General features: G+C 44.3%; 2 protein-coding genes across 5 annotated transcripts in view; one reads left to right on the top strand and one right to left on the bottom strand.

The window, feature by feature from the left end:
- Window positions 1–179: 179 nt before the first annotated feature.
- Window positions 180–12,012, bottom strand: ora6 (olfactory receptor class A related 6). Of its 2 annotated transcripts, none has more exons than XM_086189046.1 (2): window positions 10,371–12,012; window positions 180–4,024 (listed from the first exon to the last, which is right to left on the bottom strand). In XM_086189046.1, the coding sequence occupies exon 2, from the start codon at window positions 3,795–3,797 to the stop codon at window positions 2,793–2,795; it is 1,005 nt and encodes a 334-aa protein (XP_086045172.1). In that variant the 5' UTR covers window positions 3,798–4,024; window positions 10,371–12,012; the 3' UTR covers window positions 180–2,792. The 2 variants fall into 2 exon arrangements, with proteins under 2 accessions (XP_086045172.1, XP_086045173.1); XM_086189047.1 differs by having other exon boundaries at window positions 180–3,615.
- The window catches only part of LOC147243203 (bromo adjacent homology domain-containing 1 protein), a 27,259-nt gene continuing 14,617 nt past the window's right edge, over window positions 11,373–24,014 (top strand). Inside the window, exon 1 of one of the 3 annotated variants that reach the window (XM_086189044.1) lies at window positions 11,373–11,842. Coding sequence is in view for 1 of the 3 variants with exons in the window: in XM_086189043.1 (XP_086045169.1) it covers window positions 12,235–12,262 (28 nt within the window). In the remaining 2 variants the exon portion in view is untranslated. Of the gene's footprint in view, window positions 11,843–12,157; window positions 12,263–20,260; window positions 20,741–24,014 lie in introns of those variants that run through there. The other 2 variants (XM_086189043.1, XM_086189045.1) reach the window with 2 other exon arrangements.

Here is a 24,014-nt window from a genome sequence, read left to right as displayed (position 1 = left end):
AGGGGTAGCTCTACTGATTTCTTCTCCCTTGACTTATGACACAAGTGAATACTTCCTAATGAATTGATGGTCTCAAACCCCAGTTTAAATCCTTTATTGGTGACGTTATGGTCTCATCTTGTGTCAAATGGATGATAAAAGAGGCTTTTACTTCAAATATAATAATTTCTGGTTGAAAGAAAACAAAACAAAAGAAGACGGTTACAGTCAAAGTAGAAAACACGAGGCTTTAAAACAGTCGAGTTCACAAGGGGATGGATGATATCAGAGAGGCTCTTCCTCTTCTTTTACACCGTCTGCACCAGTAACAGGAAACTGAAAACTTCTGACACAACGAACATCACCTGCAGTGTCATATTTTATCAGTGTACACGTGAATGGTTGATTAGAAAGGAAGCGTTTCAGCTCAGCAAAGTTCAAACCTCAACAGGCCTAGAAAAGATACAATAGAAACATGAATGAAACAAGAAACGACACAACAGTAAAGAATAACATGTAAAGGGGGAAAAAAGATACAAAGAGCTCAGCGTGAGAACTATTTATTGCTGTTATAATTTGGGATTTTCTCACATGAACATACATTACGTCGCACCCGACTGCGAACAGCCGTAGGAAAACCCAGCAGAGGCAGCAAGAGATGATGGCTTCTGCACACACTCTGTGAGACCTGTCGTGACTGTCAAACAAAAATTACCACCGAAAACCACAGCAGTTTATCATCGTACTGCACTAAATAAAGGATTGCTTTGAGGCTGTAGACTGATAGTTTAGCAGGGGTTTATATTTTGGCGGGATTGCATGAAAGGCCCAAATTAAGATGTCAACGCAGAGACAAACAATGACCAAGCACGTACAATGCTGCCAGGCTGCAGTCAGTATATCAGACACTCTCATACCTCAGGCTTTTACAACCTCCCCACTTTCCGCTCTGAAATATACTGAGCTATTTTTTTTTGGGGGGGGGGGGGTGTCTCTAGGTCACATGACATGGAAGCTGTTGAAAAATGAAAATAATGAATTTTTGCTGTCAATGTAACAACAATGATTTTAGCACTAAAATATTCATGTGATATACGGGAGGGTTGTAAAAGGCAATAAACAGAGGCGCTTCCCACTCCTCCAGTCCAAGTGCGAATATCTGGTACTAATTTGGAGTCCTTAGGTCACATGAAGCTATTGAGAAGATAACTTGTCAATATACTAAAAAACAACAAAAAAACAACAACATCCTGTATTGAAATATTAATGTGAACTACAGGAAGCAAAGAAATGCAAGCATAAACGGTATATCCCAGCGATCTTGTCTAGTCTGTTACTATCTGGTCCTGAGTTTTGATATATCGGTGATTTGACATGGAAGTTATTAAAGAAGTAAATGAACAATCCATGCAGGCAGTAAAAAGAAAGCGATATGTCCTGTTCTTCCCATTTAGTACTAATATCTGGTTCTCATTTGGAGTCCCTGGATCTCTTACTGACTTGTTTTTTTTGGGGGGGGGGGGGGTTGTTGTCTAGTGATTGTTTCAACTGCGGTTTGACCCTCCATGTCACATCTGTTACTATTGAATCAACTGGATTTTTATGCGGTTTTATGCAAATAAAGTAAAATGTGGTAGTGCAGGAGCTGGATGGTCTAGTTTTTCATGTGCACTCTCGGAAAAACAAAATGCGTCAACAATCAGACTCAGTCGCGCTTCATATTTTATTTGACCTGCAACGTTCCCAGCAGGAACCGTAGTTGTCATGTACTGTAAAAGCCTCATCCTGCCGTGGAGTCGCGTCTAAACCTCAAGCCTTTTGTTCACATTATTTAATATTCCGGCTATGGGGGTCAACAGTCTCAGCTCATGCAGAGTCACATCGCAGGACTCTTGTTGTTCTGTGAGTACAACTCATGTTTGATGAAGATGAACACTAAAGAGTTTAATGTCCGTGGGGATACTCAAACACAAGGCGCTGTGTGAGTTAGTTTTTATCCGAGTGAGTCAGAGACTTCTTGTGTCTTTACTGTTTATTTTGGGTTACACTGCAATATTCTATTTCCTGCTGCTGGGCTGTAAGTGAGCAGCTTTCAGTTTCTCAGCCCCAAAGACAGACAATAAGCACTTCTGTTATTCAGAAAAAAAACAAATAAGACTTTTTTGGTAATGCGTTAAAAACAAAACCAACTGGCAGTATGAATTATGGGGGTATACAAATTACTCTTAAAATCTTAATGCATAAATTGCAGACTTGAATTATGATCAACAATTACAGTCTGTTAAGCAAAGAAATTAAGATTGCGCGTGGAACTGTCCACTCACAGCCCTGAAACACAAGGTCTACTGACAGCAATGTGCTTTTCAGTTCATGACATACAATTTTTTGAAAGCAGTCCACCCATTTTCTTCCGCTTATTCGGGGTCGGGTCGCGGGGGCAGCAGCCTAAGCAGAGAGACCCAGACTTCCCTCTCCCCAGCTACTTCGTCCAGCTCCTCACGGGGTATCCAGAGGTGTTCCCGTGCCAGCTCTCGGCTGGCCTGGGTCTTCCCTGAGGTCTCCTACCATTTGGACGTGCCCTGAACACCCCACCGGGGAGGGGTCTGGGAGGCATCCTCACCAGATGCCCGAGCCGCTTCTCATCTGGCTTCTCTCGATGTGGATGAGAAGCGGCTCTACTCTGGGCTCCTCCCAGATGGCGAAAAAAGCAAAATACAGCAAATATCTGATTTCTAAAATTATTATATAACAAAATTTCATCTAAAACTAGGGCACATCTCAATCTCTAACAATCTGGCTTGAAGAAAAACTTTTCAACACTTCTTTATAAAGTTATTTACAGAGAACAGGTTGTTCCCGATCCCGTACACATACGGACTGATGGATGTGTAGGATGTTGAGATGAAGAATTCCACGTCAGCCCAAAAAGGATACTCGGTGGGGTTGAAACTCAGCTGGAAGATCAGATAGAGAGTCCAGTCAACCTGGAACAAGGCCATGGCAGCCATAACTGCTAATGTACTCCGTTGAAGCCTCGGACGTTTGTTCTTTCTGCCAAAATGGCTGCATACGCTTGTGACTGGAGTCACCGTGCTCCTCTGGCTCAGCAGCACCATGACGATGAGGCAGCTGGTGACTGTGACGATGATCAGAGGCAGCATGTTGCAGAGCATAAGGAACAGATATTTGTATGCACGGTTAAGTATTGGACAGTGCTCTTTACTGCACGGAAAGAAATCCGGTGGGCAGCCCGTGTGGTTCACAGTCAAGTTCACGCTGGAGCCTTGCAGGTTTATGACAAAAATAGGGATGCCCAGTGTAATAGAGACCATCACACAAACCCCGCTCACCATCCAGGCCACCCTGATGCTGTCCATGTAGATGGGAAGACTGACCCTTTTCTTAGCATCTCTTAGCTTCTGATAGCGGAAGATGCTAATGAGGACTGTAAAGAGGATGCTGGAAATTTCACCCCACGCTGTCAGGAACTTCAGCCAGCGACACAACCAGGTGTTCGTGCTGGTGTAGGAAGTCCGGAGGATCATGATGTCATAGACGTTCACAATGATGATTTCCTCCACGTTGGCTGTAGCCAGTCCCAGAAGGAACAATTCAAATGATTTCACAGCAGTCAACCTGGTATGAATGATAGAAACGATTAGAAATACATTACCCACAAGCCCGATGATGGAAATGAAGACTCTCATGCCCATGAGGTTTATGTAAAAATGATCCATGATTGAAAGAGCAAGATCCCACTGTGGTGGATGGAGCTGATATGAAAGGAAGCGTCTCGTCCGTCCCCCACTTTGCAGCATCAGTGACCCTTGGTCTCAAGTTGTCGGAGGTGGCATGAAACTACCTTGCTGATTGGCTGTGCTCATTATAAAGACAGGAAAACAAGAGGATGCTGGAAACATTGAAGGCTGGGAGTCATTAAAATTTTACCTCTGAGCTTTTCAAAGCTTCATCTTGAGACCAACGCTGTGTCTGGTTCAAAGCAGTGACATGTTTTTCCACTTGCTGACATCCGCAAGTGCAACTCCTGCAAGAATACATTTATAAACGTTGTTCTATGCCTCAGTTTAATCATGTTGCTCATTAATTAGTATGTTATATCTTTGCACTGCAGCGACTCATCAGAAAACGTAAAGTCTTTCGCAATGTCTCTTCTATTTGTACTCATTTGTGAGTGAACATATACCAAAGGCCAATAACCCCTCTCTGGAGAGGCAAGAATGCTCTCACCTTGAGAAAGCTATACAGTATTTACGTGATAATTTACCTCCTGTTTAACTATTACCGGAATTTTCAGCTGTGGCTTAAACTTTAAAAGAGTTGATAATTGTGCCTTTGACCTCATGTGCTCTGTTTCCAGGAATAACCATTAAACCACACAATTGAGTGATGATCTTCCATTGAAGGAAGAGCTCAGTACTGTGATGAGATTCAGATGAAAACCCAACTATATTCCATATTATATAGCATTCATATAAGTCATAAAGCAAGGGCAGTGTGTGCGTGTGTGTGTGTGTGTGTGTGTGTGTGTGTGCGTGTGCGTGTGCATGCGTGTGCGTGGGAGGTGGGGGGGGCTGTGATTAAAGCTTGTTTAAGGGACTCAAAGAGGAGTTAAAGTTGAGCTGAAATGAGAAATGCCTCAAAAAATATCCCTTTCAGTTCAGATACTTGGCCACATTGATTACCTGAACAATATACAGTATACCTAACAAAACAAAAACAAACCAAGAAGTACTACATTGCATTGTACATTTCCAAGATGTGTGTCTGCGAGAGTGACCTTTGACCTTTGACCACCAACTTTTTTCAGTTCTTTCATGATTCCCAGTGGCTGTTGGTGGCAAATTTAAGAAATTGCCTTGAGGGGTTCCTGAGATATTGTATTTATGTGTAACGACAGTGACCTTTGACCTTTGACCACCAAAATTTCTTCAGTTCATCCTTGAGTCCCAGTGGACATGTGAGCCAAATTTGAATTTTCAAACACCTTCCTCAGGGTTTTTTCTTTTTTTTTTTTAGATATTAGCAAGAACGGAACAGATGGACAACAGGAAAATATCAATCCTTTGTTCTACAGCTGGCATGGAGGCAAACAAATCCAGCGCTTTGCATTTCTAAATCAAAACTCAAAACTTTTTTTTTTTTGTCGATCACATGTCAAAACAGAGGCTGACGCACTTGCATCAGCATGCACCAACCACTTTCCACCAATAACACCGTGACATTCATCCATCTCTCAATCTTAAATTCAAGGAGCCTGTATGTCTAAAGGCTTAGATACATTCATTAGCTAGCTAGCAAAAATGATACACCAGTTTGTCCTTGGCTGCCTCAAACCATATTTTCTTTCCCCAAAATGCTGTGGTTACAGGCCTGCTGGCTCAAATTTATTCATGGTGAGTAAAGTGGGATCTGTAACAGCTCTAGATTATGCACAAGGGCTTCAGCAGAGGACTGGTTCAGCAGCTACACGGAGCACAACATGGGCCTCATCTCCCTGTGTCCCTCTCAGACGGATACTGCTTTCCTGTCAGGGTCGGGGTCCTCATCTATGGTTACTTCAAAAGTAATTACCTTTAGGCTGCTGTAAAAATAATGTTGGCTTAGTAGACTTATTGCAATATACAGTGGCTCTGCTGTTATAACGAGAGCAATAAGTTTAGCTGATCCACCAGCCTCTGATGTGAGATGTTGACTGCTAGTAGGCTCCGTGAGCGCGTTTATGTATGGGAACGTGTATTGCTATGACATGCTCTGTGTTGGTTTGCTTCTCAGCCTCCCAATCAAATTCCACACAACGTTATTTCCTGCCTTTCTGTCCAGTTTCCCTTGGAAATACATCACGACACAGCAGCTAGACTCTCCCGAAATGCAGCTTCAGCTCAACTTTTTCACCAGTTAATTGGTGACAAAAGCAGGGTTTCCAGTTGGTTAAATGCTGATTTTTGGGTCTGTTTGTGAGGTTAGGGTCAGGGTTATGACCCCTTGGCTCACCCAACAACAGGGCATTTGTTAAAAGACAGTCCTCTGAACCTCCAAAATAGAGAGTGTAAACAGACAAACACATAAAGGAATGCTTAAAATTGACAATAAAGCACACAAATATCAGTAAAATCATGACAAGGACAGTAAAAACACAAGAAGGAGTGGTAAAAAAAAAAAAGTCTTCGTAAGTACCTCATACTGTAAGTGACAAATACATACATATGTGTACCTGGTTTTCTTACCAGAGAAATACCACTCTTTTCAGGACCCCCTAGTCCTTATGGGGACCACAGACTGGCCCTAATGTTGTAAAATGTAATTTCCAAGGTCCTGGTTAAGGTTGAACATCATTTGGTTAGGATTAGGATTATTGTTTGGGCCCAAGCCTGTGTGTGTGTGAGTGTGTGTGAGTGTGTGTGTTTGAGTTGGACAAACAGAGTCATACTGGGACAGATTCTCCTGGACCCTGTAGTTCATGTCCCAGCTTGTCTCTTTTCCTCTGCTGGTGCATCGTCTAGTTAGCAGACCTTCCACAGCCCGCCTGCATCCTGATTCAGCTTAATTGTGAATCCCACTGTGTGTGGACTGCGCACTGTGTGTGTGTGTGTGTGTTTGTGTGTGTGCAAGTAATTAAAGATAAGCTCTACATTGGCAGTAAATGGGTAAACTGAATGTTGCGTAATGAGCCGGACAGCTTAGGAAGTTGTAGTCCTTTTTTCTTTTTTAAACATCTAATAATAATTATCAGTCAAAGACCAAATGGAAGTTACATTCGTTCATCAGCCGTAAGGTAGTTTATTGCTTTTAAGATGATGATGAGGTTTTTTTTTTTATGTGCCACGGGTGATTTTCTTGTCCACTCAGGTGTCTCTGTGCTGCATCATCAGCCACCCTGGGACCGCTCTCCTCCGCTAGGAAATCAATGTGGAGTGAGATTTCACCCAGAAAAACTGTGCCAAAATGTGCACATCAATTCCTACCTTAAGCAGAGAAACTGATGAGCATGGTCGTGGACTAAGATGTACTGGAAATAGTTCACGAGCAAATGTCTGCCTATGTGATAATCACTCATTTAGTTACAAATCATAAGAATCACTTCAAATGATACTTGTTTTCTAAGCGTTCAACCTGCTGGGTCTTGCAGTTATGATTACACTATTTGACTAATTTATTTTCCTTTTTTTTAAAAGCTCTAACTATTACATGTATTCCTCTGATAACAGTGTTCATTCGACACAAACGAAGAGTTCATAGCAGCGGCTCTAATGTCAGTTCTGTGATAAACACAGGCTTTTATGTTAGGTGGCAGCCTGGGAAACTCATAAGATTTTGCTTTCACTTACACATTGTGTGGTGTATTCATTCTGAGGGCACTGTCTTCCACTTCTGTTGCTCCGAGAACATTCCTCCTTGTTCAACAGCTTTCTGTATCTGAGTGTAGCAGCAGCGGCGGCGGGTGTGTGTGTGTGTGTGTGTATGTGTGTGTGTGTGTGTGTGTGGGGGGGGGGGGTTTGGGCTCCTCAAGAATCTAAGATGGTGTGATTGTAAACCTCCCTGAAGCAAATTTGTGAATTGGCTTTGTAGATAAAGTTGTATCCACTCAACTTACTTGCAGTCCTGACCTAAAACAAAACTCAGTGTGGTTTCAGTCTAATAAGCTGAATTCTGGTGGGATTTCCCCAACCCTTGCACACACATTTAATTGTCAGCTTTTGCGGAAAACCCCGACTATAAACTATATTTCACCTTTTTAGATTCGCACTGTATAGATGTCTGCTTTGGTTCAACAAGGAATATTGCAAAAGCAGCACAAGAAAGAGAGCTAAACTTAAGGGGAAAAAAATCAAGTATTTAGAGTTTTAGAGGTCTCCTGTGCAGAAATATGTCTTCTTCTTGCTCCTTACGTTGAATGTTTGAGCTTCACTGTGCAGTGAAGAGTTTCAGCGTGTACAAATCACAATGTGCTTGCTTATTGCTTTATTGAAATCTTCCAGGCATTTGTACGAGTGCTTTGGCTTGGAAAATGATCTTCATAAAACTTGAAAGTGCACAAACACGTAGAATGAGGGTTTAAGTTAAGTAGGAGACGTCTTATATCCAGCAGTTACACTTTTCAAATGAAAATTATTTTATTACTAAGGGCTGTTTAAAATTGCATTTGTTATCACATTGGAGATAAATATTAATGACACATATGAATTCCTCCCTGTGGACCTTGTGATGATGAAAACTCAATAAACCTGATGTTTGCAAATGTATCAATTACAACGCTTGTGATTGCGTTTTATCAAGAGAATAATACGCGGAATGTCAAACCCATTTGTAATTTGGTTGCTAAGAATTATATTATGGAATAATTTAATTGCTAGTTAATCAAAACTAAATGTGTTTGACACTCAAGTTGAACTTCCTCTTGGAGTTAATTAAAAGTGTGAAACAAAACTGGGAAACCATTTGTGGTTCATTTGTGAATTCCACACAGAGGAGCGTGAGGGAGAAAACGCACGCATTCGTGGTCGCAGACTTTCACTGCTCAAACATTACAATTCCACGACAACATACTTTTAATCTCCAAATGTGAAAAAAGTTGAATTTGCACAATAATTCAATCCGATTTAAAGATGATCTTTCGCAAAAGCCATTTAGATTTAGAGGTTTACTTCAGTACATCTTTACCTTCCTGGTTGGGCTACAAACTTCGTAAGAAAAAAATGTTTCAATCTGATGGTGTGGGCTGCAGTCCCCTGGTGGTCTTCGAAGGTACTGCATATTAACAAACAACAACAACAACAACAACAAAAATAGAGTTTTTTTTCATTTGCAATTTTCATTGATTTAAATTATCATCTGCTCCGGCAAGAAAACGGTTCCAAAGCAGAAGAGGCTATCCAGTGAAAGCCAAGCTGTTTATGGATAATGAGCCTCAACAAGCAAATCATCACAAAAACAAAAAGAAGCTTGTGTGGATTTAAAAGTGTGAGTTCGGAGAGCGCTGGGAAAAGATGGTCTGATATCATTCAAGCTGTGCTGTCATGTAAAAAAAAAAATCAAAATGGAGCGAATTCCTCCAAGCCTTGAGAATGTTATGATGCGATTAAAGGTTTAGGTTGGCCAAAGATTTTCCGATTTTAAATTGGGTCTTGGCATTCCAAAGTTTGGGAATGTCTGGTTTAAATGATTACCAAATTATTGGCAGACCCAGTGCCTGGGCACCACTGGAAAGGTCTCAGGAGCTGACTGAATAACTGACCTACTCCCCATTGCTGGAAAATGCCTGCATGAGTGTTTAGCAGCAGCAGTAATTCAGTTTGTACCTGCAGTGAGTTCTGTGTCTGATAAAATGCCAAATATTTAATGAAATATTCGCACTGGAACGCATGACGATGCTCACGTCCAGGTTGGCTTACATAAACACGTCGCCCCTGCAGCGCTCTATGAAATCTGGTTTCTCCTCATATCTGCTGGCAAAGTGGTCAGTGGTGTTAATACATGCAAGTGCAAGAACATGGAAAACAGCACTGTGCCTTCATACAATACATATATGAGACAAAGGCAGTATATTTCTCATACTTATGTCTTACCACAGATGCACATATATGTCCATCTGTGTCCAGCTTAGCTTCTTTATTCTATGAATATTTGTATAAAACTTCAATTTGTAACCAGAAACAGTCCTCAGGGGCGATGGGCAACAGGGACCCCCTGTAACACTGAGCCCCCTCTGTGTGTTAAAGTCTACAATAACTACAAGATTAAATTCTTTCAAGCGCATTGACGCAAAAAAAAAAAAAGGTGGCACGAGCATTCATTCCAGTCGCCGTCGCTGCCATCCACTGTCACCAGTCAACCGCCCAGCAGCAGGGGCGTTTACCAAGAAAGAAAAGCATTCCTAAGGCAGGTGCAATTACTGACAGGCAGGTGCAATGACAGGCAGGTGCTTCAGGACATAGCTTTAGTCCAATCCCCCGTAAGTCTACAGGGAGGCCAGCCCTGAGTTGAACAGCTATTACAGGTATCCAGATCCTGGCGTTATCAGCTCCTCGGTGTCTCTCAAGGGTGATCCCAGCTGGTTTGACTGGTTAACACCTGGCAGCTACCGCCTGAAGTTCAGGGGGTGAATGAACCACGTGGCAGAGCAAAATCCGTACGGGTTCATGAGGGCAACAACTGCTTGTCGTCTTTACTGAAACAGCCAACCTTTTATCAAAATGACTGGAGGCGGCAGGTTGCTGCATGTGAAACCAGTACGCCCCTCTACCACCGCCAAGAGCGACTAACAAGAATATTGCAGCAAACGCCTGCCTGACACAAGATAAATCATCAAAGTGAAATACTAATCATGGTATTTAATGGTGGGTGCACGGTGGTGCAGTGGTTAGCACTTTTACCTCACAGCAAGAAGGTTCCAGCCCCGGCTGGAGCACGGGGTCTTTCTGTGTGGAGTCTCCATGTTCTCCCTGTTCCTGCATGGGTTCTCTCTGGTACTCCAGCTTCCTCCCACAGTCCAAAGACATCAAGAGGGGACCAGGTTAACCCAGACTCTAAATTGACCGTAGGCGTGGCTGAGAGAGCCAATGGTTGTCTGTCTCTATGTGTTGGCCCCGTGATGGACTGGTGACCCGTCCAGGGTGGATCCCGCCTCTCGCCTGAAGGCTGCTGGGATAGGCTCCACCCCCTTGTGACCGTTTACAGTAATAAGTGGTAGAAGGTGGATGGATGGGCATTTGCACTAGTACTACAGTTTTCTGTCTTTGTCTCTTCTCTCCACTCCTGCAAAGCTGGTGTAGAACCAGTCGGAGTCCACCTCTTGTCAATGTCCAGACATTTATGCCTCCATCCCTTTGGGGGTACGGCTTCACCACATGGAAAAATACTGCAAGGTGCAAGTTTACTGTAAATATCACCGGGGTTGAAGCTGAGTGCAAACCTTTGGCAGGGAGCTCCTTTACAAGCAACAGGGAGTTGCTGCTGGCCTGAACCCCCCACCACCCTGCTGCACCCTGCTCTCAGGTGTTTCCAAGTCTGCCTGACACGCAGCCCCTGTGTCCTCTCACCACACGGGCGCATCCCTCCAAGAAAGTTGGGGGGGGGGGGGGGGGGCGATGAATTGAACCCCTGCCTGCAGTTACGCGTGGATACCCCTTTAAAACGCTCACCATGTTGCCATCACATGCTTCTGAGCCAGAAGTGGGATGGTTGTTATGTAAAATACTACTTGGAAAAAAAAGTATGCAATTTTAGAGTGACTTTTGCTGAAGATTTGTTGTTCTTTTTTGTTTTGGGTGTATTATTTTAATTTTTCAAAATGTAGTTATTATTATTATTATTATTATTATTATTATTATCATTTTGCACTTTGTGCGCCAGGAGGAGGCTCAACCCACCCGGAGTGTGTCAGTCATGTTGTTGTGCAGTAGCCGAGACTGGTGCGCAAACTGAAAGCTGCGTGCAGTCTTAATACCAAGTGGCGGATATAAGCGACGTGTGTGCGGGCTTCTGTATCTCCGGCTCCCGAGGTTCGCAGTCGTGTCGCTGTCGGAGGAAGAGAGTGGATGGGATAAAAAAAAAAGCCAAACCGCTCGCCTCAGAGAGGAGTGTTGGATCTTCTTCTTCTTCTTCTTCTTGCGGGGAAGAGAGTTGTTTGCTCCGTCTCTGCTTCTCTCTCTCTCCTCCCGTCGATATTTCTGAGGGGTTCCCTCGAGTGGAGTAGCGAAACATCGGCGACATCCGCGTGCTTATTTCCTGTAGTTGAGCTGCAACCAGTCGGACGACTTGCCTTTTTTTTTTTCCCTTTACCTATCGAGCCATTTGGAAAACAAGGTGTCACACCATTGAACCGCCTGTCTCGGAGAACATTACGGTAAGTAGCTCCGCGCTCTCTCTCTCTCGCTCTGTCTCTCTCAGCTTTTTATAAGCAGCTTTTTTAAAAATGCATTTTCCTGGAAGCCTGGAGGACGTTGCAGAGGCACAGACATTAGCCGTGGTGATGAAGGAGATTCCCAGGGAGTGGTACTCTCGTCCTCCCGTAGGACTGGCCGTGCAATGTGTGTTATCGTAGCCCCCCCCCCCCCCCCCCCCACACACACACACACACACACACACACACACCTCCCCCCGCCACATTCTCAGCCACCACACGCAGCAGCAGCAGCAGCCGCTAAAGTGCAATGGCAAAGCGATAATAGTGCTCTGTCCGCGGAGTCGGCAGAAACAAGGTCAGGGATAGGGACACGCTGGCCCCGGAGCTCACGAATGCTGGGACTGACTGCGTGGATGCGAGGTTTGTTCACCTGGATGTCACCGTGTGTGTGTGTGTGTGTGTGTGTGTGTGTTTTAATTGTGTTGGGGGGGGGGGGGGGGCTCCAAACTTTACTGCACCTATGTCCGCTATTTCTCCAGCGTGCTATTTGCTTCCTGCATCTGATTCGTTGGGCCTTCAGTGGCCACGTAAAGGTGGATTTAGAGGCTTCCCAACCTGGGGTGCAGCTGTTGGACCCCTTAGGCCTCGAACTTTTTTGTTGTTGTCGTTGTTTTTCCCTCGGAGGTCCAAAACCTCCAGCTGAAGGGTGAGCTGGAGGCCAGAGGCAGCACCTGTGTCGTTGCCATGCCTTTCGTCCGTCCATCGCTACTTCTTTCTGTCTTTGTCTCTTCACTTTGCTCTTCCTTCTCTACCGCCTGATCAGACCATTAAAACGGAATGAATTCTTACCAATACCCATGTCTTTAAATTTACCTCACAGACATAAAACGTCCATTTTTTTATTACATTATTATTGTTGTCAATTTATTACATCTTGGGGGCCAAACTGAACGCTACGCCGGGTCAATTTGTGCCCTCTGACCCCACTTTTTCGCAGCCCTGCCTGAGGCGGAACCGTTTCATATCTTTTGAGGGACCCTGTCAGTTCAGGTAACCCCCTTTTTTTTTTTTTCTTCTTCTTCTTTCTTCCCAGCACCCCCGTTGTTCACAAATGCCAAACCAATTAAGCGACAACTCATTTGGCCAATTAGGTCACGAAGCGAATGAGCTCATAAGGGATGATGCCATCATGACATCACAGATCAAACTCCCCGGGCTTGAGTTGCCCGTTAATGATCTTCAGCAAATGATGCACTGCTACGCCGGCGAAAGTACTGACTGAGTGCGAACGCTAATAAATCCAGATTGAGGTGAAACCTGGGTGTATATAAAGCTGGAATACCCCCCCCCCCCACAAGTACGAATCTCCATCAGGCCGTGAAGAAGAAGTTACTGAGTCAATTTCCTGTTTGTAGAACTGTTTAATCCCAGGAGAATCTTTTCGTTTTAGTCCAGATCACGTGAGTCTTTATTGGACCTCAATACTGTTCCATTTCACGACATCTCAGTGGTGTCAAAGGTCAGGTCCTTGTGCGTGTATTTGAACCACTCGGCAACTTATCATGAGAGAGTTGGAGTGCTCACCTCCACCGGAACAAACCAGGAAATGCAAGGCCGTGTACCTGCCTGTTTAAACTGTGGAGGGAGTTGATTTATGATTGAACTGAGGTATTAGGCGACGGTTTTTCTAAGTGTATCCAAATATCCCAGCGCATTTCCCCAGGTACGTAACCTGACACTGCGGCCATGCGGTCTACAGCCGCCCACACCGTCACTTCTCCACTCCAGTCACAGCTCTTCCTCTGCTTTGCTGTCACTTCTGTTAGCTTTATTAGCTCCAGCTCAGAAATGACAAGTTTTCGCCTCTGGTGTTTGAAGTGCGTGAGCTCAGCGCCGCGGCACAAAAGTGCCAGGAACGAGCGTTTCTGGTTTCAGCGGTGCACTTGTTGAGCGGGGCGGCCAGGGCAGCGTAGATGGATGAGGCATCAGCAGTCATGCGGGCACCATATGGGTCCATTGTGTTGAAGGAGCTGAGCTTGATGGTGAAGCCCTCAGTTCTCTGGTGGGTTCAGGTTCCAACCCTCACCTGGGAAGCTCATCTATGAGATTGCGGCTGCAAGCAGGAAAAAAACAGTAGTTTGACTTCTATAGGGTGGTTGAGCGTTGCCGTGGTGACAGGATGGACTGGTGCCTGCTGCGTAGCAAACGAACACGAAGCACCTGTTAAGATAAAGAACTGACACATGAAAGGGAGATTTTGCCCTACAAGTGAACGCCATAATTCTATAAAAGATCAGAAACATTAAATGGAAAAATGTGAGATAATCAAAAGTTCTGCTGTACAAGTTTCTTTTCTTTCTTTCTTTTTTTTGGAACTTCAGACTAAACTTTTCTTCTTCCAGAACTATTGATTTATTATTAATAATATATCATTTGAGGCCTCAGTGGTTGACATGAAAGTGCTCTGGTGGGGTCTGACAGTTGCAGTTATGATCCGACTACAACCAGGCTTTGTTTCTTTTTAAACGGCCAGAGACCAGAACCACCACACGTATTTCAGAAGCTCATCATCTGTGGTTCATTGGAGATACTGATCCGACAAGTAACCAGTGAGAGCTTGGAAATATATCCCCTGGAGTGAAGCTTGTTGTTTCTACTTTTAAATATCCTTCTGCTTACTCATTTCATGTCCAGTCGTACCTTCGGTGCCCTGGAGGGGCCGTTCAGAGAAAAAAATAGAAAATTATAGGCCAAAAATTAAAGTTCCCCCTCAGTTTTATTGAACAAAGGCTACAAGATTTAACTAATTCTGTCATTATTCCCCTCACTTGATTATTTCCAGGGCCTGAGATATAACTTTTTCCCTAAATGTAATTAAGTCAAGGTTTAACTTGTTGTCTAACTTTTCCCCTCAGCGTAATTATTTATCATCATGTAATGCAACTCGTCCCTAAAGAATGTAGTTGTTTTTTTAGTTCTTTTTTTTTTTTTTTTTTAGGGCACGCGATGTAACTTATGAATTTAATTAATTTCTGGCTGCAATTTAACTTTTATTGACTCAGTTGATGTATTTTGAGGCCACAAATTACAAAAAAAACCAAACCACACACACACACACACACACACACACACCTTCTTCCCAGGTTTTGAGTAATTTGTGGAAACAAGTTATTGCTTGTGGTTTCAATCAAATAAAATTGAGGGAAACGAGGTGTAATTGTGGCCTCTCTCTCTCTCTCTCTCTCTCTCTCTCTCTCTCTCTCTCTCTCTTTCTTTGGCCACAAAATATATATTTCATCACCGTGGCCACTCCAGGGCTCCATACGAATCACAATTTTGTTCATGGGGCTTTTAGCAACGGAGCAGGGTAGGGTACATTCTCTCCGTAGACCTTTCTAGTGAGAAAAACTACACAAAAAAAACCTTTTTAACAGGAGAAAAATAGAAGAAACCTCAGCGAGAGCAGGAAGGGGGGGCATATAAAAGATGCTGCGTTCATTCATTACACACTGTCAACTAGCAGGCAACTTCTTCTAAAAGTAAATCTTCACTCCGTCATAAATGACCTCTTTCCCTTTTCTGCAGAGTCCGTTTTTGTTTTTGGTTTTTTTGGGTTTTTTTTTTTTCCAGGGCTGCCATGAGGTAATTCTTAGCGAGAGAAATACCCACACGTGCCAGGCCACTCGTTGACACGCCAGGTTACTGTAGTTGAACATTCATCGCTGGCAGACTCCCCTCTTCAGCAGGTTTTTGTCTTGGATTCAGCAGGACCACACCTCACCTCACTGAACTATCGTAAATGTCATAAACGCTAATATACAAGTGTTTTAATGACTCGCTCATAGACCCCTCCGTAAGTCGCCATGCTGGACTAATAACTGAACCTCTGCTGTAAAGGCAATTATCAGTGGATTCCTGCCAACATTCTACTTTAATGCTGACATCGCCGGTGGAATGAAGGCTGTTAGAATTGATTTTGGATTCGTGGCACATTTCGTATCTGTAGAGGCTTTTTTTTTTTTTTTTTTTTAATTAATTTCTTATTGCTTCATTTGTGTTCGAATCATCATTCAGGTATTTAAAGAGTCTTGTGTGGATGAAAAAAAAAAAGTTAGAAATAAGAAGTGCAGTAATAAAAGTGTTATTTAAAAAAAAAAACAACTAAAAAATACAGTTACTTCACAGTGACAAACAACGTTTCATTGCTCGGATTAAATAATTCACAAAGTCAACATATACTTATCAGTTTAACTAATCCCAGGTTAGTTGAAATAAATCCTTCATATGGGTAATGTTCAGTTTTAATTGAGGTGTTGATTTATGGTGTCCACCCGTCCTGGGTTACACTGAGAGGTGTTCGTCTTCCGTCAGTGTTCATACGTTGTAGACTGTGAAACTGTTGCTAGGAGATGGACTGTGGGATATCGCGAGCAGCCGCACAGCTCCCCGCACCAACCCTGGATACTGGGATTACAGAGCAACCGCTGTCCTCCAGAATCCAGAGTCGGCCAGCTAACTTTTAAGGGAACCGTCCAGATTATTCTGGTGCTCCTTTGCACAGATTTTAGTGAAAATCTGCCTGATTTCATGACCTGAGATGTGGGCGTGGAAGAGACCGTTGCATCGCAGAAAACTGTAGACTAAATAGGAAATAGTGAAAGTCTGCCTTTGGTTCCGTGTGCATGAGAACCCTACAAATCCATTAAAGACACCAAAAACCAGTGCATATTAAAAAAAACAAATTTGCATAAAATCACCATAGGGGAGTACTGTCTGATGAGTTTCTGGTTAAAGGTCACATTGTTGGTTAAATGTCAGACTTTATTTTAATTGTGATCTTAACACCGGGGAAGTGAAAGCATTGTCTGATATGAGGAGGTGTTGTGTTGCAAAAGCCGAGCCGACCGGCGCCGGATGATTGCTCTGGTCTGCCTGATGTCGTCACGGTGGAACAAACTCTGCCGATGGAAGAGCAGCGGGATTTTAGGTGGTTTTCTGTGTTAAAGAGAGGAGTTAGCGAGGTCGAGTGGTGAGAGTTGTGACTGTAAATTGATTTTTTTTTTTTTTTTTTTTGGCAAAGCTGTGGCGAGTATCAGCGTGTCCAGCGTTCAACACGTCGTTGGAGGAGTTTTACGTCTGGAAAAAAGAGAGAAAATATAAGAGAAGATGTGTTTGGTGGTGAATTTAACAATAGTCCTGATTGGCTACAGGAAAGAGCAGAGGTATTGATTATTTGTCAGCGCAGTCACAGAAAGGCTTGAAATTGTAATAACTCCGCTAACGAGCTACAGATTTTCAGCTTCTCTGGCTTCATCACCTTTTCAGAACATGGGCGGGGGGGGGGGGTGTTTTTGGACGAGGCAGCGAAGTGGCGGCTTTCATCGACGGGGCCGTTGATTCGTTGAGGTTTCTTTTTTTCCAACATTCTAACAAAACCTGAATGTAAGAGCAGTAGGTAGCGCCGGGGGGGGTGACAGGACAGGTGGAATTAAACATGTTTGCTATGACAACTGAAAGTAGGAGTGGACAGTAATAATCGGCACGTCACGGCAGATGTTGGTCTTTTTTTTCTTTTAAAAAAAAATATTAAAGAATATACAATTTATGAGATTGGAATCATCACTGTAAACCTGCCACAGCCCAACACGAGACACCTCATTGACACGCAGTTCTAATAAAGTAACTCTTAACGCATTTTAATTTAGTGTGTGTGTGTGTGTGTGTGTGTGTATGTTTTTGCTTCCACAATAAGAAGCACCCTGTGGTTTGTTATCATCTGATGCTGTAAACATGAGGCCAGCAAGAATTAATCTAACTTTCATGATTTAAAAAAAAAAGAAGAGCTGCGGTATCAGAATATAGAATCAGATCATGACACAAAAAGTGGTTTAAATTGGATGTAAACTTGTTTCTACGTGACTTCTGTCAGTTGCACAACATCGTCAGGCCACTCCAGTATGGCGCATTCCCAACTGGAAGCGGTCAAAACCAACTTTTAACAAAAGGAGGAGCCCGGTGTTACTTGTTGGTGTGCCGTCGTACGGCTTTTCCAGTGAGACGGTTTCCCTGAAAAATGCGTCTGTTGAGTTCAGGTGTTGTCAGAGAGTAATTGAGTCCTTCTGGCATTGAGCTGCAGTGGCTTATCTGGTCAGAGCTAAACACTCTCAGCTGTCGGCATGTGAATCGGAGGAGTCTGGAGCATAAATTTATGGTTAAAGCTTTTTGATAAGGTGCACTAAGTGGGATTGGGACATAAAGCATGTCTTCATTAGTGTGGGAGGAGGCCGTGGCAGCGGCACCCAGGACCCGTCCGTCCCCAGGAGACGCCGCCTTCCTCCTCTTACTCTAAAAAAGTCATGCTTTATATCGGACACATCAGCGCCGGCCTTATTACCGTGTCAGCGCCTCTCTCTGGACCTCGTCAGATCCTTCAGTCTGATGAGGCCGGCGGTTTGAGCCCCGTCAGTCTGCGGGGAGTCGCCGTGCTGAACGGCCTGTCATTATCACGGGTTTCACCCGTAGCTGCGTGCAGGTAAGGTGCCCACAGGCCTCCAAAACCCAACGCTTCTCCATGTTTCCGTCGCCAAAACCTCCCCGGCTTTGCCGCGGTTGTTTCTCCCTGGGACTTGTTGTCATCAGGGCTACAAACAGCCCTCATTCAGTGTTGCAAATGAGAAAATTTAGACGGGTAAAAATCTGTGGAAGTACTCTTTCATATTCTTGAACTATTATTCACCTGCAAGTAAAAAAAACAATGCATAGTAAGTAAAAGGTCGAATTATTCCTCTCTGATTATTTAAATGAATGTTTAATGCTTTATAACAGACGTTAAATTGAAAGGAGATTCATACAGCAGGTGTGCACTGACCAGGGGTGCTACAGTGAGTCATCATATCCTGTAGGAATACGTTTTCTGTATAAATACTCAGGTACAGAAGGTATTTTGTTTGTTAAAAATGTATGACTTTAATCGGGGGAGACCCCTGCCAGCTGCGGACGCTCGTCCTCTGGTCCTCTGGTGTCAGACAGCTGCGGTTTCAGGGTTTTACGTCCAGCTCTTGAGTTCGATATCAGACCAATGTTGGATTTTTAATGTGGACCTGAAGGCTCCGTCTTCAAGTAGAATTTGTCGTTTGTTCATCGTCGGAGTCCAGCGTGTTTCTGACATTCATCCGTCACCCTGTTGGGCTCCAGCTGGTTCCCCACCAGAGCCAGCGGGAGGAACCACGCTCTTTTGCTTGTCCGCTTCTTTTTTTTTTTTTTTAAGATCAAACTAAACCAACCAGCCGCAATAATGACCTTTTATTTCACACCACTTACCCAGCAGTCTCCCATCCAGTTTATTTCTGCTTGAGTCTGACGCCTATTTGGAAGTATCGTGTTGTAAAAGGTTGATGGAACGTCAAAAATTTAAAAAAGAAACTCTTGCTTTTACCAAAAAACAAACAAAGCTTTTACGGCTGCTTGTGGCGGTTTTGGAAGAGTGAACGTTCCAACTCTGAGACCTGATGTTGATTAAGCGCCGACGTAGCAACTCTCTCAGTCACGTGACTGACCAGCTGTCTCGGCCTCTCTTCTCTCCACAGACCTTCACAATCATCTCCAGGGCGGCGGCGGTGGCCACTAGGCCAAGACTTGCTGGTACTTTCAGATCCATCGTGACCGATAAAACAATTCTGCTCTACCCCTGTCAGCTACACCGCCCTCTTGTGGCGGTGTTACTTTTTTTTTTTTTTTTTTAATTTGCTTCAAAAACCAATTGGTAGAAACACACCCAACTTTGCATTTCCTGTTTCCATTTCACACGTTTCCAACGTTTAAGCAGAAACGCCATTACCAACTCTCGGCTGCCGGTGATATGTACGTTTATTGATGTCACACTGATGTAATTGCATAGTGGAGACATGGAGGATTCCATTAAGCACGTTGAGTGGTTCCTGTTGGGTGCAAGGAATGGGGCTGCAGGTCTGGTCGGAGGCCTGCGAAGTGGCCCTCTAATTTAGAAGCGTATTGATTCGGCTTTAAATGAGTTACGCCTGCGTTTCCCCTCCATCCCCCTGAACTCATTAGAAGTTGGTTAAATGGGAAGCTTTTAAAAATAAAAACAGCCTTATCTCTGGCACCACATGGGACCCTGTTGATGTGGTGTTGAATCCTCTTCCTCAGACTGGCTTTAACCCTTTTGTGCTGGATTGGTGTAAATGACAGGGTGAGTGTGTGTGTGTGTGTTTGTGTGCGTGTTGGGGGGGGGGGGTCACGTCCATGGCTCATGGTGTTTCAGGACCTCAGATTGAGCAAATATTTTAGTTTCTTATCGTTCTTCACAACAAGCAGCGTCATTGGAGGACGCTAGTGAGGCCGGACCCGTGTGTGGCGATCGGTTCAGATTAAGTTTTCTTGCAAATCGGTGAAAGCCCAACCAGGAAGAGCTCACACACACAGACACACACACAGACACACATCTCGCAGGCAGCGCCACCGACCGTCCTCCACTCCTCCCCAGCTCTCCCAGTTTACGGAGCTCTGCCATCGCACCAGTCCGGCTGGCTTCCCCCATTGCTTTTTCCCCACCGCACATTCGCTCGACGGTTCCGGGGCCGGTAGGAGGAAGTATGACGGTGTGAACCGTAAGTTAGAAGCCGGATTTCTCTGCTCGCCGTGTCGCGCTGAATGTTTGAAGTTGTTCCGACTGGCCAGCCGTCCAGAGAGGAGCGCAGAACCCATTTTTTCGCTTCGTGCACCAAAGAGGCGATTCACCACCACCACCTCCACCACCACCACCACAGGCTGCTGCTGCTGCTGCTGCTGCTGCTGCGACGAACCCTCCCAGGTCCCCGCCAGGAGGACCGGGATCACCGCAGCCGCCGTGTCGCTAAGGAGGAAATGTGATCAGGAAGGGTGACTGCCCTTTTATTTATTTATTTTTTATGCTTATTTGCTTGCAGCCCCCTCCCTCCCTCCCTCTCTCCCTCCCTTTCTCCAGCCCATATTTAGAGCCTGCTGGCTGGCTTCTTCAGATGGGCAAGCTACGTCAAGCTTTTACTGTATCCCATCCCACATGAATTCTCTTCTCTGTCACAGGAAAAAATGTGCGCGTTTTTATCAACGATCCGCGTATCCAGACGTCCGCCGACGGTAGTTTGGAGCTCAAGGCTGTGGGAGCGTGGAGAGAAAGAGGAGGAGGAGGAGAGAGAGAGAAAACTTGATGTTTGAAATTCTTGTGGTCTTTTATCTCTTGATGAACCTCAACATGCCAGCGCCTCGTGTTCGCTGTCTGTCTGTCAGGGAGGACGTGAAATAAACCCCGGCGGTGTTACCTCACCCCGCCGCCGCGGCTGCTGCTGGCTCAGGATGGCTCCTCCTGAAAGTTAAAGCTGGTTCAGGAGGAGGTGTGATAGCCACTGATCAGGTCTGGAAGTACTTGGAGTCTGTAAGGTGCAGAACATCCTGATTCATTTATTTTTTTCCCAACATTGTGACCCTGTAAAGCCCCCCCCCCCTCAGGCATTCAATGAAAACAAGTGATTTTTCCTCAGTTCGGTCTCATTGGAATGTCTTTTTGTGACAGTTTTTCATATTAAAAAAGAAGCAAAGGTTCAAAAAAATACAAGATGTTTAAGTCAAAGATGCAGAGTACAGTTTGCAAGTACACAATTTAACTGAATAACATTTCTCAGCCGATATTTTATGACTGATATATTTAGCAACGTTGGTGTCTGAGGTTTTAGCACCCAAACGTTGCAATGATTTGTAATTTTTTTTTTTTTTTTAAAAAGCAAGATGGGAAGCAAGTTTAAGAAGGTGTGCGCAGGCGAGCGACTCCTTCCGACTGTCCCTCACGGCGGACGCGTGAAGTATTCCTGAACGTCTGATAATTAAAGTGTAGAGAGAAGTTTAGAGGATATTCCCACTTTACTGGAAAACTGTGTTCTGGTGGTCCAGACTTCCTGACTGCACCTTTGATACGGTGATTCTCATATCTCATCGACGTTGCTGACACTTTGTCCCTCTGGGGTAGCCCGTTGAAGCTCGGCGCAACTTCCTGTGCAGGCTTTTGTTTTATAATAGTGAAGAAGAATTGATTTCCTGTTTATAGTGTTTGGTCAGGGCTGCACGGTGGTGCAGTGGTCAGCACTGTGGCCTCACAGCAAGAAGGTTCCGGATTCGAGTCCCAGCTCGGGCGCGGGATCTTTCTGTGTGAGTCTCCATGTTCTCCCCGTGCCTGCGTGGGTTCTCTCTGGTACTCCGGCTTCCTCCCACAGTCCAAAGACATCAATTTGGGGACGAGGCTGATTGTTACTCTAAATTGACCGTAGGTATGAATGTGAGTGTGAATGGTTGTTCGTCTCTGTATGTTGGCCCTGCGATGGACTGGTGACCTGTCCAGGGTGAACCCCGCCTCTCGCCCGTAGATGCTGGGATAGGCTCCAGCCCCCCCGCGACCCTTACTAGTAAGGAATAAGCGGAAGATGACGATGGATGGATGGTGTTTGGTCAGAGAGCAAAGTGGGCAGTAGGAGAACTTTGCTGACACTGATCCCATCACACGGGGGGGGGGGGGGGGGGCATTTCTGGTCGTGAACAACTCTAGAAGAAAAGGGGGGTTGTGGAGCATTTTGCTGTTGTTGTTGTTGTTGTTGTTTACCACTTGCGGGGCAAGAACAGCCTGCCTCCATTCAGTCCTTTGAAGAAACACTGGAGAAAAGAGCACCTTTAAAAGTATATTTATTATTCATGTGCAGGCAAAATAAATCACACAATAGTACAGTTTCCGTCAGACTTACTGACATTTTTCAAGTGTTTATTCTTGTTTATAAAAATTAGGGTCTATAAAATTATTCACAATCAGCATGTAAACAGGAAACGAGTGCCTGATAACACATTAGTTATCAGTCACATGTACATCCTCCTCTGTGTCGTCACTCAGATTTCCATTAGCCTTCTAGTTGCTAATCCTCCTAGCATACAAGCACTCCAACAGACAAACAAACCATGTCAGCTGAGACAAAAACAACAAGACTGAAGGTTTCTGGGTACTCGGGTACTTCATACTCGTACATGTACTCTAACGAGGTTGACGACTCAAACTAAAAGCCGAGCAGGTGGTGCCGTTCCTGTACTTCTCGTAAGTTTGTGTTTAATGTTCTGTTTCCTTTATTTTGACAAGGCGCTGACCTCTCGTGTGTCTTGGGCAGTTCTAAATGCAGTAATTAATAGTTAAAGCTGCCTCACGCACGTACAGACGGTCACCAGATTCTTTATCACGCTATAAATCTTGGTAGGTCAATAAATGGATATCTCATAAAGGTTATTCACTCAACAATTTAAAACACTTTAGCCTCAATTGACCTGTAAGCATAAAAAAGGGAGATGAAATGACGAACATGATGCCGTTTCCAACATTGGTGAAGGATTCGTGTTGTGTGCACTTGATAGGAGGAAATCGATGCGGTAGAGACTTGAAATATCCCTGAATGGGTTTACAGTCGTCCAGTTAGAAGGTTTCCAGCCTGAAAAAGACAGACTTTAACAAGGAGATGCACACCCCCCCCCCCCCAAAGTGGTCCGTAACCTCGATGATTAAAGGGCAAATTATGGCTTATTATTGATAACTGTTAGGGTCCTAATGTTTTAAAATGACACTTAAAATGCATGTTAATCTCTCTCTCTCTCTCTCTCTCTCTCTCTCTCTCTCTCTCTCTCTCTCTCTCTCTCTCTCTCTCTCCCTCTCCCCCCCATCATATGAACTCACATTCCTGTAATATCTTTCAAGTTCCCGTGTGTTCGGCATGACTGCTTCATTTGCTGATGCCATCTTGTGTAATTTAGAATTGAATATTTGTAATCATCAGGTGTGTGTGTGTGTGTGTGTGTGTGCGCGCGCGCGTGTGTGTGTGAGACAGAGCGCGAGAGAGCAAGAGAGAGAGATTTGAGGTGTGTATTTTATTCTAGTGTTAATATCTGAAGAAAGTTCAGAGTTGCTTTGAGACTTGTACGCGACTTGATATCTTGTGCTGTTGGAGTCATATTTCCAGTTTCAGTAGAGACAAACAATTAATATACCCAGATATTGGTTAAAAAAAGTATTGCTACTAATATTCATATCAGTCCTGTTTTGCTCTGGTCTCTTCTTCTTTGTTCGCGAATTATTAGGAAACATCTACAAATACAC

The sequence above is a fragment of the Aulostomus chinensis genome, chromosome 20 (genome assembly GCF_037954235.1).
Source record: "Aulostomus chinensis isolate RoL2024-O1b breed Wild chromosome 20, RoL_Achi_v1.0, whole genome shotgun sequence".
Lineage (NCBI taxonomy): Eukaryota > Metazoa > Chordata > Actinopteri > Syngnathiformes > Aulostomidae > Aulostomus > Aulostomus chinensis.
Note: the sequence above shows the minus strand (reverse complement) of the source record. Positions and strands in the feature narration are given on the sequence as shown.